This window comes from Spodoptera frugiperda, chromosome 1 (assembly GCF_023101765.2).
Source record: "Spodoptera frugiperda isolate SF20-4 chromosome 1, AGI-APGP_CSIRO_Sfru_2.0, whole genome shotgun sequence".
Taxonomy (NCBI): Eukaryota; Metazoa; Arthropoda; class Insecta; order Lepidoptera; family Noctuidae; genus Spodoptera; species Spodoptera frugiperda.
Window position 1 is genome coordinate 14,516,148 of NC_064212.1, and position 17,113 is coordinate 14,533,260.

General features: G+C 44.0%; 1 protein-coding gene across 9 annotated transcripts in view; it reads left to right on the forward strand.

Moving 5' to 3' along the window:
* LOC118273351 (uncharacterized) overlaps positions 1 to 16,085 on the forward strand; it is a 30,356-nt gene extending 14,271 nt beyond the window's left edge. For 4 of the 9 annotated variants that reach the window (XM_050697754.1, XM_050697765.1, XM_050697763.1 and 1 more), the window contains exons 2-8: positions 714 to 808; positions 3,780 to 4,322; positions 4,982 to 6,053; positions 6,847 to 7,310; positions 7,735 to 8,931; positions 15,395 to 15,569; positions 15,777 to 16,085. In XM_050697754.1, coding sequence (XP_050553711.1) covers positions 714 to 808; positions 3,780 to 4,322; positions 4,982 to 6,053; positions 6,847 to 7,310; positions 7,735 to 8,931; positions 15,395 to 15,569; positions 15,777 to 15,914 — 3,684 coding nt within the window. In that variant the 3' untranslated portion in view covers positions 15,915 to 16,085. Of the gene's footprint in view, positions 1 to 713; positions 809 to 3,776; positions 4,323 to 4,981; positions 6,054 to 6,846; positions 7,311 to 7,734; positions 8,932 to 15,394; positions 15,570 to 15,776 lie in introns of all 9 variants that reach the window. The other 5 variants (XM_050697748.1, XM_050697759.1, XM_050697757.1 and 2 more) reach the window with 2 other exon arrangements.
* The last annotated feature ends 1,028 nt before the right edge of the window (positions 16,086 to 17,113 follow it).

Below are 17,113 nucleotides of genomic sequence, written 5' to 3' on the forward strand. Positions count from 1 at the left end.
GATTCTCTTAGAGACTGGATCTGTGTTCCGCTAGTCCGCGCATCGGACACATACCTTTCAACAACAACAATAATACAATTTTGTATCTAATGTTCTTTTTTTTTTGCTGATCTCATTATGTGATAATAAATAAATAATAAGACGACTGTGACTAATAAAATGCTTTTTTATTTAGAAAAACTGCCGTAAATAATACAAAAATAGAAGCTATATTTAAAAGAAAAAGAGTTAACATGTATGATGTGCATTAAGATTATAAGCTGTGCATTAATAAAAAAGCTTTTGCTTTAGGAAAAATCGCTGTACGCTGCGAAAATAAATTGAAGTGTGTTTAGTGATATTTTGCGTTGCATATTTTGCTGCGCAATCAGTAATTTTGATGAGAATTCGGAATTTTATTGCATAAAAAAAGGATATTTTTTGATTTGCGTTTAAATACTACCCAAAAATAAAGTTGGGTTGCTATATGGTCCTGGCGTAAGAAAAGAGAGACCCCAGGTAGCATTCGAGATTCGCATGAGAGCATTAAATGCTCAATGAAAAATTGTTTTTTTTTTGTAATAACTACTAGATCAAGGTAGCAAACCGATTCCTTTCGTTTTAGGGGCACGTTGTTGAATTTAATATACGGCTATGATATCAATCAGCAACCACTCAGTTACGTTTTATAACTTCAATCCGAATGCATTACAACATGAAGTCAACTTCTCCAGGTGCGAGCTGGAGGCGGCGTCCTGACCCCACCCGCGCCTCCGCCAGTCGCCTTCCAGCACCACCGCCTCATCAGCGCACACATGACACGTTTCAGGTAACGGTCAATAAGAAAGGGCTCGGTCCCATACTTCACTAACTCGCACACTCAGAGTCATTTAATGGTTACTTAACCCAGTCCTTAGCAGTTGTTTTCCATACAAAATCGTTACTAAAGAATAGTTTAAGTAAGCATTAAATGACTCTGATTGTGGCAGTAAGACTTGGAAATAGAACAGCCTATACTATGTTTGTTAGTTATTTACTTCTCAGAAGACTGACAAACTAATTTCGTAATTCATTAAATCTGAATTGAATGGAAATAAATAGAAATTGCTAACTAGTTATGTTGAAATGTCGAGCTTCAGATGTTCTTAACTAGTTAATGAAACTCCCCTATATGATAATTAACTGTAATATCTATGGGGTTACAATATTTTACATAATAATTATGTAGGAATACGACGGGCATGCGCGTACAATCGCAGAGAGCGAGCGCCAAGTCGACCAAAAAAAACCATGCCGTACCATCCTTTTCTCGAAGCCATTCAGGCCAATTTCGACCGCCTATAACTTCGTTGTGAATAAAACAACAAGCCTGAATTTTTAAAACATAAAATTAATGTAATATTGATATGATAACAATCTACATAATAACTTAGGACAGAAGGTCCCTTAAGTAGGGACTAAATAAATTAACCGACTTGGTATACATGGATCTCACAACTTTTTACGGTAAACAACTGATAAGGTGCGAGACTTGGGCTTTTTTACAAAATTCATTCCGATCCCCTCAGCCTTAGTACTGGGTAATACGAATAGTACCCATTGTGATGCCCAGGATATTACAGTATAATTAACTAGTTATACCAAGTTTCATCGTAATCGGACCGGTAGTTTTCGCGTAATGCTTGAACATACAGACAGACAGCCAGAACCGAACAAAAACATTTTCTAATCACATTTTTGAGTTAGGTGTCCATTTAGTAACTAGCAATATTTATATATGTTACAGTCATAGTGATTAAATAGCTATTATACCTAATCACTGGTCATTATATATAAAAACCAGATTCACTAGACAAAATAATAAATCAATCTCATTATCTGGATATTATTCATAATGGCAGGTTATAGTTAGTCAAAGTAATAATACATTTGTACCTAACTCAAAATGTCACAAGAGTCTCACTTGTAAGAATACATATAGTCAAAAAGTAAGATTAAAGACTGCCTCGTTGGCCGAGTGGTTGCAAGTGCGACTGCCGGACAAGGGGTCTCGGGTTCGATTCCCGGGTCGGGCGAAGTATTACTGGTCTTTTTTCGGTTCTTCGAAAATTTCTCAGTGGCAGCACGGAGTCTGGAAATGTGCCCGGTATATGGCAATAGGCTCACCACCTATTACATGGACTTACAACAAAAATTGTGAAACGTGGGTGTACATTGGCACTATGTGCTATAATATGTGCACCTCTGCCTACCCCTTCGGGGATTAAAGGCGTGACATCAATTTTTTTCGCATAACGTTAGTGGCCTAGTGACTATTCGCATAACGTTAGTAGGCCTTATCCCATTATTACCCCATACATATTTCTGATCAAACTTGCTATAGTTTCAAGTTAGTTGCAATTCAATAATAATGTTGGTTAAAAATTTAATATGCTGTGCAACAAAAGTTAACTGAATTGCTACAAAACTAGAGTGTAATTTAAAATCGCGTAGGCGCGTAGGAGTGAGTCGGCCCGCGGGTTAAGGCCGGCCGGCCAACAAGCCGAAGCTGCGGTGGTGAGCGAAACGTCTGCGACGATTAGCACGCGTGGGGCCGCCGGAGGGCCGCAGCGCCGGAGTCATGACAGAAACTCTGCCTGCTGCATGCTGCATTTTTGCTTGCATACTGCTCGTTTTATTACATTATCCAAGTCTTCGAAGATATTATATAAAATTGCTAGTTAATGTGATTAATTTTGTGTCATTTATTACTATCTAAATTGAGTAAACATTATCTAGAATGGCTAGACAGTTTATATAATATCAAAATTTATTACTTTGGCTGTAACATATACAACGTGTAACAAAAAGGGGGTATACATATCAATTGCACGGCTTCTAGATAACATAACAAACGATACGGGAAGGGTTTTTAAACTCATGTTTTCATGGTACCAAGTTATGAATTTTTCAAATCGCGCTGCCGCGTGATTCAAAATTAGGTAGACAGGTACTAGGCGATCAGATTGACAGAAGAAATGTTTCGTAATACTCGCGAGTGATCCCTGTAGTGTTGTGACATGGTTGTATGATTTAAAATGAAGACACATGCGATACCAAGTATTTGGTACAAAATTTTTTTAATCGTATTTTCAGCTGAAACTTCGTGTAGAGACTCTATTCAACCTGTATTCATCAGCGCTTCTTGATGTATATGGGTATTTTGTTACACGTTGTATACCTATATATATACTATACTATTTATTGTATAATTTCCAATATAAAGAATTTACACTTCTACAATTTGTATGTATAGTTAGATTTACACTACAGGTTTATTATATACTTATATAGATTTTTACAAGTTATTTATACAGGTGTCCGTAAACAATGGTCCAGACTTAAGTATAATAGGTATTTTTCTATATGTCTTAAACATTATAAAACATTAAGTAAGTATTCGAGCCAGGAGTCGGTGGACCCTTAAGTTCGGACCATTATTTCCGGGGAATGTAGTTAAAGAGGTGAAGATATTCATATCATCATTGAGGAAATGATCATAGGCAAGACGATAACGTACGTAACTATTGCATTATGTGCACGGCTGGATAAGACATCAGGAACAGCAAGAAGTAGTTAGAATAATGTCGATAAGTAGTTAGTTCCAGAAAAAGTAATGTTTTTAATTAAATAAGAAGTAGTAAAGAACAATGATTCAAGAATCAATTAACATCATAACTAACTATCTGAGTGAATTGTTTAGAGTGCGAGTACTGTTAGTACTATGAAATTGTAAGATCACCGACAGGTTCTAATAGTAGGTGGTGGGGCGTCGTGCTCGGGCTATGCGCGCTGGCCGCGGCTGCTGCGGGCGCTGGCGCCGCGGACGAGGTGTCGCGGCCGGTGGGCATCATGGCCGTGACGCTGGACGGGCCCGGCGACTCGGGCGCCGCGCTGGGCGCGCTGGCCGCGGCGGCGCTTGCGGCGCGCGGCGTGCGGGCGGCGGCGGCGCCGGTGCCTGCGGCGTGCGGGCCGGGCGGCGCGGGGCCCAGCTCGCTGGCGTGCCGCAACGACGTGCTGCGCGCGCTGGTGCTGGGCAAGGCGCAGGCGGCGCTGCTGCCGGTGCCGGCCGCGCGCCCGCCGCACGTGCTGAAGCTGCGGGACGTGGGGCTGACGGAGCTGGGCGACGCGGTGCCGGCCTCGCGCCTCGCTTGCTTCGTTTCACCACCTACCTCGACGGCGACATTTCGCCCGCCGCAGTCTTTGCTCGACTTCTCCGACGAAACCGTCGCGATGCACTACGGCTTGCCGTCAGATGATATCTCCGCTGTATTGCGAGGGATGACACTTGAAAATTCATTGGGGTAAGTATCGTGGCTACATTTATATGTGTGAGTAGGTAGTATTTCATACATCCTCACAAACTTTCTTATTTTATAATAGACATTATCAATAGGGTAATGTTTAGTAGTACCTATAGTAGTATAGGAGGACCTCCACCGAGCTGTTTAATGGATAAAAAATGTCTGATAGGTGATTTAGTTTATTAACGAGTAACTTCTACCAGCGGCTTCGCCCCTGTGCCCGAGGGTAAAAAGTAGCCTATGTCTTATTACAGACCATGATCTACCTCTGAAATATATGTTAAATGACGCTGCGTCGATGCAATACAGCGCAACGGACAACGGGCGTTCTGAGCCTATACGTTTATGACTTATGAGTATAAGGAAACAGACGTATGCACACAAGTATAATATAGTAACAATTCTGACACCTAAGCAGGTGTCAGGCGTTAGAATACCTTCCATGTATATTATGTTTCGGTAGTCGGACCGACGAGGTGGCATTTCTGTAAAAACTGCAACAACTCGATGTAACTACCGATAGTCAATGAGATCGACGGAGAGACCTCAACACTACTCATACACATACACCACTTCAATGTCGATCGTATCTAACAGTTCACAAACGCCAAACGTAGCGCACCTAAAACTCCTAATGATGTACATATTGTTATTTGCAGATTTGAACACTTGGAGTCAAACTGCTTTAATTTTAATTCGACTCCCGAGTGGTGCTCAGCCGGTGCGAGGTCGTGCGCCACTCTGATCACTGACAACGTGAACGACGCGCGCCTCCTCGCCACCGTCGTGCGCGACCACCGCCTCCTGGCGCGCGTGCTGGCGCCCTGCCTCTTGGCGCCGCACGACCTGGCGCCGCACGACCTGGCGCCTCACGACTTGGCCAGCTGGCGCCGCCCAATGCCGCACGCTCTCTTGCTATGCTCCCGCACGTCCCCTGGCGGGCACTTTTCTCAACTTGCATCTCCACCCTGTGATACATCCAAAGACATTTGTGTTTTTGACCCGTACCGTCTTATGAAAATTGTAAACGAACGCGAATTACAGTCACCCAGCACTATAAGTGTTCTGGGTCGACTGGAGTTAACGGAAACAGAGCTACATGATTTTTTGGGTCGATATAGAGCGTCCGGGTCGACGGTAGCTATCGCCGAAATGCTCAAACTACATAGTAAATGGACGGGCCCGCCCGGTGAGGCTCGCACGGCCGTCATGCTACCTATGGGTACCAGTCGGGAAGCGTTCGATTCGAATGCGCTTAAAGCTGCTGCTTTACTAGCCGAGGAGGACTCGAAAGCGTCCGAAACGGTAAGCTTTAAAGTACAACTACTGGACGACAAGTGCGCGTCGACACTGGCGTTCAAATACCTGACTGACGCCCTGGGCGCCGAGTTCGGGGCGCTGTCGGGCGTGGCCGGGCCCGCGTGCGGCGCGGCCTTCGCGGACGTGGCACGCCAGGGGCCCACGCTGGCTATGCCCGTGCTGGCCTACACGCCGCAGGCGCCGCCGCCGGCGCCCGCCGCCGCCTGGGCGCTGCTGGCGGCGGGCGACGCGCGCCTGTACTCGGGCGCGTGGGCCGCCTTCATGGCGCACGTGGGCTGGCGCCGCGTGGCCGTGCTGAGCGAGCTGGCCACGCGCGCGGCGCTGGACGTGGCCGACCTGGCCGCCGACGTGCTCGTGCACGTCGAGCTGTCCGCCGACACCGACGACCTCGACCTGGACAAGATCCTACAGGTACATCTTCAATGTGTCATTTACTTTGTATTTCGATACGTGTGTTTGCCAGACTCACGTTCGTGTATTGTTCGTAATCAATGTTTGTACATGTATCGGATATTGGTTTGGTGAACAAAAATCGGATCGACGTCTGGTGCAGTACAGGTCTGTCCAGTAATGTTTTGATGAAAGTATTTTTTTTTACTTATTTATTTATTGAACAAAAATGATTTGCAGGTCAGCGTTAATATCAGTGAGCCAATAATTACAAGTAATCATGTTTAAAATTATACATTACAGAGTCTTCATCATGATCATCACAATAAATATTATGTATATGTTACAATCATAGTGATGAATAGATATTATACATAATGACTGGTAATTATATGTAATAATATAAAAGCCAAATTCATTAGACAATGTAATAAATTAATGAAATTATCTGGCCATTATTCATAATAGCGCTTCAGAGTTAGTCAAAATAGTAATAGATGTGTAATTCAAAATGTCACAAGAGTCTTACTTGTAAGAATACAAATTTGTCTTCAAGATTAAAGACTGATTAGTTTTGGTATAAGATTCGCATATCGTTAGTAGGTCTAGTACCACAGAATAATAAACTAGTACTAAAAATATGCCTGTAAGAAGTATTCAGTGCTATGTAATTCTAGGTGTCATGATTCCTGTTCTTGTCTGAACAAAAATAAAAAAATACTTTTAAAGAAACCAAGATCTTAACTTGTTGAAATATGAATGGCTAATGAAGTAATTAAATTGTTTGTTTATTATGGTATTGTCGTACGTACAGTGGGCAGCGCGCGCAGCGGCCGCGCAGGCGCGCATCCTGTACGTGTGCGCGGAGGACGCGCGCGTGGTGCGCGCGGCGCTGTGCGCGGGCCGCGCCGCCGGCCTGGCGCCCGCCGCCGGCGCCGTCTGGCTGCTGCCCGCCTCGCTGCCGCGCCGCTGGCTGCGCGCGCCCGCCGGCAACTGCACGCAGCAGGAACTGCGGGACATGGCGGAGGGACACCTCAGCGTGGCCCCCGCCTGGATGGCAGATTGGGAAGAGCGAGGCGACGCGCCGGCCGACAGCGAGGTGGGCGCGTGGCAGCGGTCGTGGCGCGCGCGCTGCTCGCGCTGGCAGCAGTGCGGGCGCGCGCCGGCGCAGGCCGCGCTGCTGTACGACGCGCTGCGCATGTGGGACGCCGCGCTGCGCCGCGCGCTGCGGGCGCACCCCGCCGCGCTCGACAACCTGCACCACAAGTCCATCGCCCGGTACGACCAGTACTAGTAGTGGCCCTAGCAAATCATATTCTACATTTTTAATTACTTGTTTTGTTATGCCTTGTTAATTAGGTTCTGAAGGTCGACTTGGGCAAAAAAAAACTTTGTCTTTGACATGTATACCTACGTCAGAATAGTGATAGTTAAGAAGATCCCTCTGCTCGTCGTATATGTTTTCCTATCTATCTATCCTGTGGTCACCATTTTACACAAATATCTATAGCTCGACGAGCCATATTATGTTTATAATAAAATTATTCTGAAGAAAGATTGTAGATAGACTCATGATGATTGGAAGTTCTTACCATACATAAGTAGAACAATTTATTCGGAACGATCATTTTAAACCGGTTAATTCCATAAATGGTAGCTGAATAAGCGTAAAATTAGTCATGTTATAAAATTATAATTTCAGGGCATTAATAGAAGATGTAACCACGTCCAGCTATAACGGACTCACGGGCAAGTTCGAATGGAGCGGGGACGCCAGCGGGGCGCGCGCCCGCCTGGCGCCCGTCGTGGTGCAGCAGTGGAGCAACGGCACGCGGCTCCGCCTGGGCGCCTGGAGCCGCGCCGCCGGGTACCGCGCCGGGCCCCGCGCGCCCCGCTGGCGCACGCCCGACGGCCGCGCGCCCGACGATGGCGCCCCGCACTGCGCGCTGCAGGCGCTGGCCGACGTGCTGCGCGCCGACTGCCGCGCCGCCGTGCTGGCGCTGGCCGCGCTGGCGCTGGCGGCGCTGCTGGGCGCCAGCGCGGCCGCCGCCTGCCACTACAAGCGGCGCGCCGAGCGCAAGTACCGCGCGCGCCTGGCCGCGCTGGGCCTGGCGCGCCTCGACCCCAAGCCCGGCGGCCTGGACCGCTGGGAGATCCCGCGCGAGCGCGTCGTCATCAACAGGAAGCTCGGCACCGGCGCCTTCGGCACCGTGTACGGGGGCCACGCGCTGCTGGCGGAAGACCGCGGCTGGTCCGCCGTCGCCGTCAAGACGCTCAAGGCCGGCGCCACCACCGAGGAGAAGCTCGACTTCTTATCCGAAGCGGAGGCCATGAAGCGCTTCGACCACAAGAACGTAGTGCGGCTGCTGGGCGTGGTGACGAAGACGGAGCCGGTGTGCACGGTGATGGAGTTCATGCTGTACGGCGACCTGAAGAACTACCTGCTGGCGCGGCGCCACCTGGCGGCGGGCGCGGGCGCGGGCGAGGCGGACGAGGTGTCGGCGGCGCGGCTGACGGCCATGGCGCTGGACGCGGCGCGCGGCCTGTCGTACCTGGCGCAGCTGCGCTACGTGCACCGCGACGTGGCGGCGCGCAACTGCCTGGTCTCGGCGCAGCGCGTGGTGAAGCTGGCGGACTTCGGCATGACGCGCCTGGTCTTCGAGCACGACTACTACCGCTTCAGCCGCAAGGGCATGCTGCCGGTCCGCTGGATGGCGCCGGAGAGCCTGGCGCTGGGCGTGTTCTCGCCCGCGTCCGACGTGTGGTCCTTCGGCGTGCTGCTGTACGAGATCGTGACGTTCGGCTCGCTGCCCTTCCAGGGCCTGAGCAACGCGGAGGTACTGGCCCGCGTCAAGGCCGGCCACACCTTGGAGCTGCCGCCAGGGTTGAAGCCGCAACTGTGAGTCGATACTGATATTATATTTTTAGGGTTCCGTAGCCAAATGGCATAAATAGGAACCCTTGTTTACACTACGCTAGTATTTAGTAGAGTACCGAATAATTTAACATCTACTGCCTGCCTTACTAAACTTTTAACAAAATGTTGGTGTTCAGACACATATTATAGTTACTTAATTTCTCACTACTCGACTAAAATACCAGCGTAAAGCGAACTATGCATTATAGATTCATTATGTCTTTCTGTCCGTCTGTAAATGATATTTATTTTGCAAATAGGTTACAATGTAACTCTTTTACACGTCAATCTCTTAAATAATTAGATGAGGCCGGCATTTTTAATTTTCATATTATAAAGAAACGCAAGTGTTATATCTATATTGTTTATGGTAAAAAAAGAATAAATAAACAAAATGTATTTGTCACTAGTTGTCACCCGTTTGTCATAAATAAAAACTCCTAAAGCAAACACGCATTTTAAATGACTCAATTCCTACGAAACTACCATCAAGCTTAATATCAAAAACATAGTGGTCACAATCGAGCCAGATTTACGAACCGAGCTAATTGCAAAAAACAAGTTATCGAAGATATCGGCCGGCCAACGAGAACAATAGCGACATCGCATTCCGAAGGTCCGTCATTAATGAATGAATAGAAGCAAAAAAAGGTGCAATGACTACTAAGGAGCTAATAAACGTTTTAGAAGACACAGCTGCTTTATTACAAAAAACGCAAGTAAACATTAAGAAATGTCCTAAAACCAGGCTGACAAAAGGTTACGTCGAGGCAAGAATAAAATGTATAGACGAATATTGGACAACATTCAGAGAATCTCATCAACAATTAGTCAAGATAACAACGAAAGAACAAAAACAAACGTTAAATTACTTCGTTAACGAGGATTTCTATACTTATGAAGATTTATATCTTGTGTTATTAGCCGACTTGCAAGACCTTTTGTCGACGATAAACGCATCGTCCCTACCCACATCATCGAAAAATAATTCATTTACAAATACGACTAATGATCAACTCGTTAGGCTGCCGAGGATACAACTACCAAGATTTAATGGGAATTATGAAGATTGGCCTACCTTTCAAGACTTATTTATTTCATTAGTTCATGAAAACACGGCGATTAGTGATGTTCAAAAGTTACACTATTTGAAAAGTAGTGTCACTGGAGAGGCCGAGGTGTTATTGAAACCTATTCAAATAACTCAAAGTAATTATGAACAAGCATGGAGTGTTCTCAAAACCAGGTACGGTAATAAAAGATTGATTATCAATTCAGTTTTAAAGAAATTATTTTCGCAAAGAAAAATAAATACTCAATCTGCAAATCAAATAAAGAGTTTATTGGACGTTACAACGGATTGCTTAAACAACTTACAAAACTTAAATATAATTACGAGCTCTTGGGATCCTATAATCATTTTTATAGTGATTCAGAAAATGGACACAGAGACTCACAAAGAATGGGAACAAACCGTTTGTACAAATGAAGACGATAAATTACCTACCTGGGATGACTTGAGACAGTTCATGCAATCAAAATACCGTACCTTAGAACTTGTAATGTCAACATCGGGCCTCCGTGAGAAGTCTATCAAAGAGCGTTCACACTTTGTTACTGCTACAGCCTCAACTTCACCATCGTCGGGAGATAGAAAATGCGTGTTATGTAAAGAAAGCCATACCTTATGCCACTGTAAGGAGTTCTGCAAACTGCAACCTGCTGAGAGAGCTGAATATGTTAAGTCAAACAAACTTTGCTTTAATTGTTTGGTACCAGGACATTCCGCTTATCTGTGTAAATTGCGAGTCTCATGTCGTATATGCAGTCGACGTCATCACACTCTGCTACACCGATCTAAGGACGCTACTTCTTCGGTACAATCTGAGGACACTGAACAACCGAAAGTAGTACAACACGGCGTAGAAGAGAAGGAGGAACTAGTCAACACTACAATCGCGTCGCATCACAGTACCAAACTAAGCACAAGTCTAGCACTACTGGCCACGGCAACAGTTTTAGCAAGGAACGAACATAATCACACTGTTGTTCTACGTGCACTGGTAGACCAAGGTTCGCAGGCATCATTCATTAGCGAGAAGGCGACACAACTACTTAAATTAACCAGGCGTACAGCAAGAGGAAGTATCATTGGAGTGGGATCTACAAAAACTAACGTCAATCACGTGGTACAACTAAGGATTGGTTCTCGATTGCATTCAAGCTTCGAGATCAACATTGAAGCATACGTCATGAGTAAACAGTTAACCACGAAAATCCCTTCCAAAGCTGTTACTGTCACACATTGGCCACACCTAGAGGGACTCAACCTGGCTGATCCGGAGTATCACAAACCGGGTCCAATAGACTTGCTCCTTGGTGTTAAAGAGTATGCACAAATCGTGCAGCAACAATTAATCAAAGGTCCTCCGGGTTCTCCATGTGCACAAGAAACAAACCTGGGATGGATTCTGTTTGGAGAAATCAATACCAGTGTAAGAGAAGAAAGTTTTCTGGTCCTTCATCAACAAATAGAAGTAGAAAACATGTTAAAATCCCTTTGGGAAATTGACACAGACAAGAAAAGAAAATTAACAATAGAAGAAAAGCTATGTGAAACTATATATGAAAAAAATCAGACAAGAACAAAAGAAGGAAGATATGTAGTAAGCTTACCATTTAAAACTGAAAATCCCTTATCTCCTAATGGAAACACTAAAGAAATAGCAATAAAGAGACTACTACAGCTTGAAAGAAGATTCAGAAAAGAGCCTACACTAAAAGAAAACTATCAAAAGGCCATGCAAGAATATATAAAATCAAACTACATGGAAGAAATACCTGAAAATGAAAGTAATAAAAACAAATCTGTGTACTTACCTCATCACGCAGTTGTCCGCGCTGACAGAGAAACTTCAAAGACACGTGTCGTATTTGATGCTTCGGCTAAAGGGTCGAATAACGTTTCTCTCAATGATGAGCTACTTGTAGGTCCTCAACTGCAAGACGACCTTAGAGATATTGTTATGCGATCGAGACTATATCGTGTCTGCTATGCCAGTGACATCCAGAAGATGTATCTTCAGGTTTTACTACACAAACAAGACGCCGATACATATCATCGCCTTCTGTGGCGAGAAGAAGAATCAGATCCAATCAAAGAATACCGTATGCTTCGTGTTACTTTTGGTACAGCTTCAGCACCCTATCTAGCAGTCAGAACTCTTCATCAAGTGGCTGACGATGAAGGTGAAAACCATCCAGAAGCCGTACGAGTTATCAAATCAGATTTTTATATGGATGATCTGATCTCAGGCGAGGATACGGCAGAGAAAGCTATACAGACAGCTCAAGAAGTGTCATCTATATTGCAAAAAGGTGGCTTCATATTATCAAAATGGTCTTCGAATTCTATGGAGTTTATGCAATCTATAGAAGCCAATAAGAGAACAACACGAGTACACTTAGATTTAAAATTAGATGGAACTGTGCAAGCCCTAGGTTTGATCTGGAATCTAGGAACAGATCAATTTCAATATAAAATAAACTTACTTCCAGTGTCAGATAAAATTACAAAAAGAACAATCTTATCTGACATGCAGAAATTGTTCGATCCTCTGGGATGGATCGCTCCGAGTTTGATCTTGGCTAAAATGTTAATACAAAAATTATGGTTGGAAAAGACTGGCTGGGACGACAAAATAAGTCAAAACCTGATTGACGAGTGGTTGACTATCCGTAAAGACTTTGAAGGAGTAAAAGAAGTACATATTGATCGATGGCTTGGCACATTAACGAGTGAGGTAGACAAAATAGAAATTCATGGCTTCAGCGACGCTTCCACGCGAGCATACGCAGCTGTAGCTTACGTCCGAATAAAGATGCGGGATGGCTCAGTGTCAACAAAACTGCAAGCAGCTAAGACTAGAGTGGCACCGCTACGAACTGTGTCACTACCACGGTTGGAGTTATGTGGAGCGCTGTTACTGTCGAGATTGCTTAAGCAAATACAACAAGCCATGCGAATACCTACCGTAAACATCTATGCATGGACAGATTCAACCATCGTCCTTGCGTGGTTATCAGGCGATCCCCACAAATGGAAGACATTTATAGCAAACCGGGTTGTAGAGATAGCTGAAAATGTAAATAACAACCGGTGGTTTCATGTCTCATCTGAAGATAATCCTGCAGACATTGGGTCACGGGGTATGTTAATAGTTGATCTAAAAAGGTCCAATTTGTGGTGGAAGGGTCCAGCTTGGCTCTCTGAAACAGAAATAACATTAAAACAAGAATATGAATCTACTGATTTAGAAAGAAAAAGGGATACAATACAAGCAAATTTAAAAGTAAATATTGAAGAAGGCCTAACGTCACAGTTTAATGAGTTTACTAATTTACAAGAACTGATACAAGTAATAACATACTGTCGAAGATTTTTAAATTTTAAGAGAAGCTTAGGAAACTTGGAGAAGAACTTTACTACAAAGGAATTAGAAAAGTCACTTATGAAATGCATAGAATTAGTACAACAACAAGAATTTAAAGATGATATAGAAAGGATAAAATCAAATAAAGCATTAAAAGGAGAAAGTAAAATTAAAACATTAAATCCTTACCTTGACGAAGATGGTATCCTCAGGGTGGGCGGTCGACTTCGTAACGCGAATTTGGATGAGCAGGTTAAACATCCTGTTATATTAGGAAACAAGAACACTTTGGTGCCTTTGGTTATCGCCGACGCACATGCTCGCACACTGCACGGTGGTGTTCAACTTATGTTAAGTTACATAAGCTCAAGGTATTGGATTGTACGAGCCAAGGCACTTATAAAATCCTGCATACACAAGTGTCTTATATGTGCTAGACTAAAAGCGAAATCAAGAACACAATTAATGGGTGACCTACCTAAAGTGCGAGTCACTCCTGCTCGAGCTTTCCTACACACCGGAGTTGATTTTGCAGGCCCATTTAATATAAGCATGTCTAAAGGAAGAGGCATCAGAACTCAGAAGGCATACATCTGCGTATTCATATGTATGTCAACCAAGGCAATGCACCTTGAGTTGGTAAGCGATTTAACCTCTGAGGCCTTTATCGCTGCATTCAAGCGATTTGTTGCAAGAAGAGGAAAATGTAGTGATATATGGAGTGATCAGGGCCGAAACTTTGTTGGGGCCAACAAAGAACTGATGGCTGCATGGAAAGAGGCAAATCTGGTCTTCGAAGGTGTAATATCAAACACACTAGCACTGGAAGGAACACAATGGCATTACATACCAGCGTACTCACCGAACTTTGGAGGCTTGTGGGAGGCCGGCGTAAAATCAGTAAAACACCATTTGAAACGCATTCTGACCACCAATCTAACCTATGAAGAAATGACTACGGTGTTGTGCCAGATTGAGGCTTGTCTCAATTCTAGGCCGTTGTGTCCTATCGATGATAAAGATCCAGACTGCATAGAAGTCCTTACACCTGGACACTTCCTTATTGGTGAAGCTCCTATCGTGGTACCATCACCTAACTTCAAAAACATAAATATGCATTGCCTATCGCGGTGGCAGTATACTCAAAAGTTGCTTGGCGATTTCTGGCGACGTTGGCAACAAGAATACTTGACAAGATTACAACAACGTCCCATTTGGTTAAAGAAATCAGAAGAGTTCAAAATCGGTGATGTTGTCTTGATAAAGACCGACGGATTACCGCCAGGAAAGTTTTCACTGGGTCGTGTGGTAGATAAGCATCCCGGAAAAGATGGCATTACTAGAGTCTATAGTATCAAAAGTGGCAACAGCGTAGTGAAGAGATGCTGTTCCAAGTTGTGCGCATTGCCAATTGAAAATGAATGAAGTTTATGCTAAATTTCACATAAAATACCCTTAAGACTATTATGATTAGTTTAATAAGTATAGTAATAGTAAATATCCATTTTAAGTTTTCCTATTGTTATGTTTAGAAAAGAACTGTGTCCTTTTGGTGGGCGGCATGTTATATCTATATTGTTTATGGTAAAAAAAGAATAAATAAACAAAATGTATTTGTCACTAGTTGTCACCCGTTTGTCATAAATAAAAACTCCTAAAGCAAACACGCATTTTAAATGACTCAATTCCTACGAAACTACCATCAAGCTTAATATCAAAAACAGCAAGTTTTGCGAGACTAGGATGTCTGACATTTGGATGACAAAAGGTATACAAGGCAATAAGTTGCAAGTATAATATGCATCTGGATGCTGGATACTTTGCCACGGTCACTGCGTGTCTCAATCGTGCATATATTTTGATAGGTATCGAATTAAAGGTCTGTATTTCTACGTACTAGGTATCTTCGTGAGTGCCAATATCAATACTAACAATACGAAGGAACGAGTACGAGTAGGGATGTACGAAGCGAGGCGTGCGAAGTAAGTAGTAAGTAGTATCGTGCGTTGCAGGGAGGGCCTCATCCGGTCGTGCTGGCAGGCGGAGCAGCGCGCGCGGCCGGGCGCCGCCGAGGTGGCCGCCTTCCTGGCCGACTGCCCGCGCCTGCTGGCGCCCTGCCTCGACCTGCCGCTGGACGCGCTGCCGCTGGACCTGGAGCCCTGGCAGACCGCGCGCGACCGCGCCGAGGTACTTGTATATCCCACTCCACACTATGCAGATCAATGACATGACTTAAATGAAACTAAAAGTAGTACTCGCCCATAGAAGCATAATACAATTAAATATTTCAAAAATTGAATATTATTAACAAATTGACATTTTAGATCTACTTCGCTTATTTTTGATACTTATATCATTAGCCAAGATGATAACAAATATGTGGTTCAAATGTAGTCCCGAGGTCCCCCGGTACACATGTCCGTGTTGCAGGCGCGCTGGGTGTCGTGGGGCGCCCCGGCGTCGGCGGGGACCGACACGACGTACCTGAGCGCGGACGCGCCGCCCGCCGACACGGACGCCTTCCTCTCGTGACGCCGAGACACGACACGCTCCACTGCTCAACTTCACATGTAAATCATTCCGACACTTTTCTAGTCAAACTGCAGGTATAAATATAATATAGGAATAATTATTACTGTAAATGATCTAATTTAAAATGTAAATAGGTATATTGATAAGTTTTTAATAAAAGTATCACAACAATATTTGTTTTATTAACTTACACTCCCTGGTGACATTAATTGCTGACTGAGCAACTAGTTGCCCAAACGTTTTGTCTACGAAGGTCATCTGCAGGGTGACCCTGAAGCCAAAGTTCTAACAGTTCTCAGAAATTAATACTACGTTTAAAAAACCGACTGCCAAAACCAAAAACTAAAAACCTTAAAATAAAAAGTAAATAAAAAAGGTAATTTAAAAAACTAAAAAACTCGACTGCGTTTCTTTATAACATTAAAATGAAAAAAACCCTAAAACAAGAAAGTCATCGTAAAATTGAAGCAGTCGGGACCCAATCTAAACATTTAGTGAGGGCACATAGGTACAGCTGGCTTTCTAGAATTACCTTTTTTATTTCATTTTCTTTTAGTTTTATTATTTTTAAGTCACTCTCACAGTAAATACGAATCAAACGACCCCTATCAAGCTGAAATCCATCGAGTTGTTCAGGCTGAGAGTGAGCAATATTCGAATTTGGCGCCAAAAATCCGCCATTATGTTTTTTATTATTATTTTGATGTATCCAGTGTCACTCTCACAGTTAATACGAATCTAACGACACCTCTCAAGCCAAAATCCATCAAGCCGTTTAGGCTGCAGAGCGTGCCAAATAATTATACATACATACAAAAACATAACCCTCCTTCTGGCGCAGTCGGGTAAAAATAACTATCATTGTACTACCTGTGTCTACCTACCTACACTTAATGAGTCTAAACTTAATGAGACTTACCTACTATAAGCAGGTCTACCTAATAGCCTCAAACAATACTATTCTGGATCCATATACAATGTGATAGGCGTGAGACTTCTAACCCGTTAAGGCTGAGTACTACATGTAATTTTATCGACAAAAGTCGGGAGTCGAAGTGGTCAAATCCCCTCCCCCTAAGAATTATGGCTATTTTAATATTTTTTTTACTTTTTTTGATATGAAAGGTTGTATCATGTATGCGTCGTAGAAACAAAAAAAAAACCACAAACGGTAGCTAATAACCTTGGCTAACTAATTC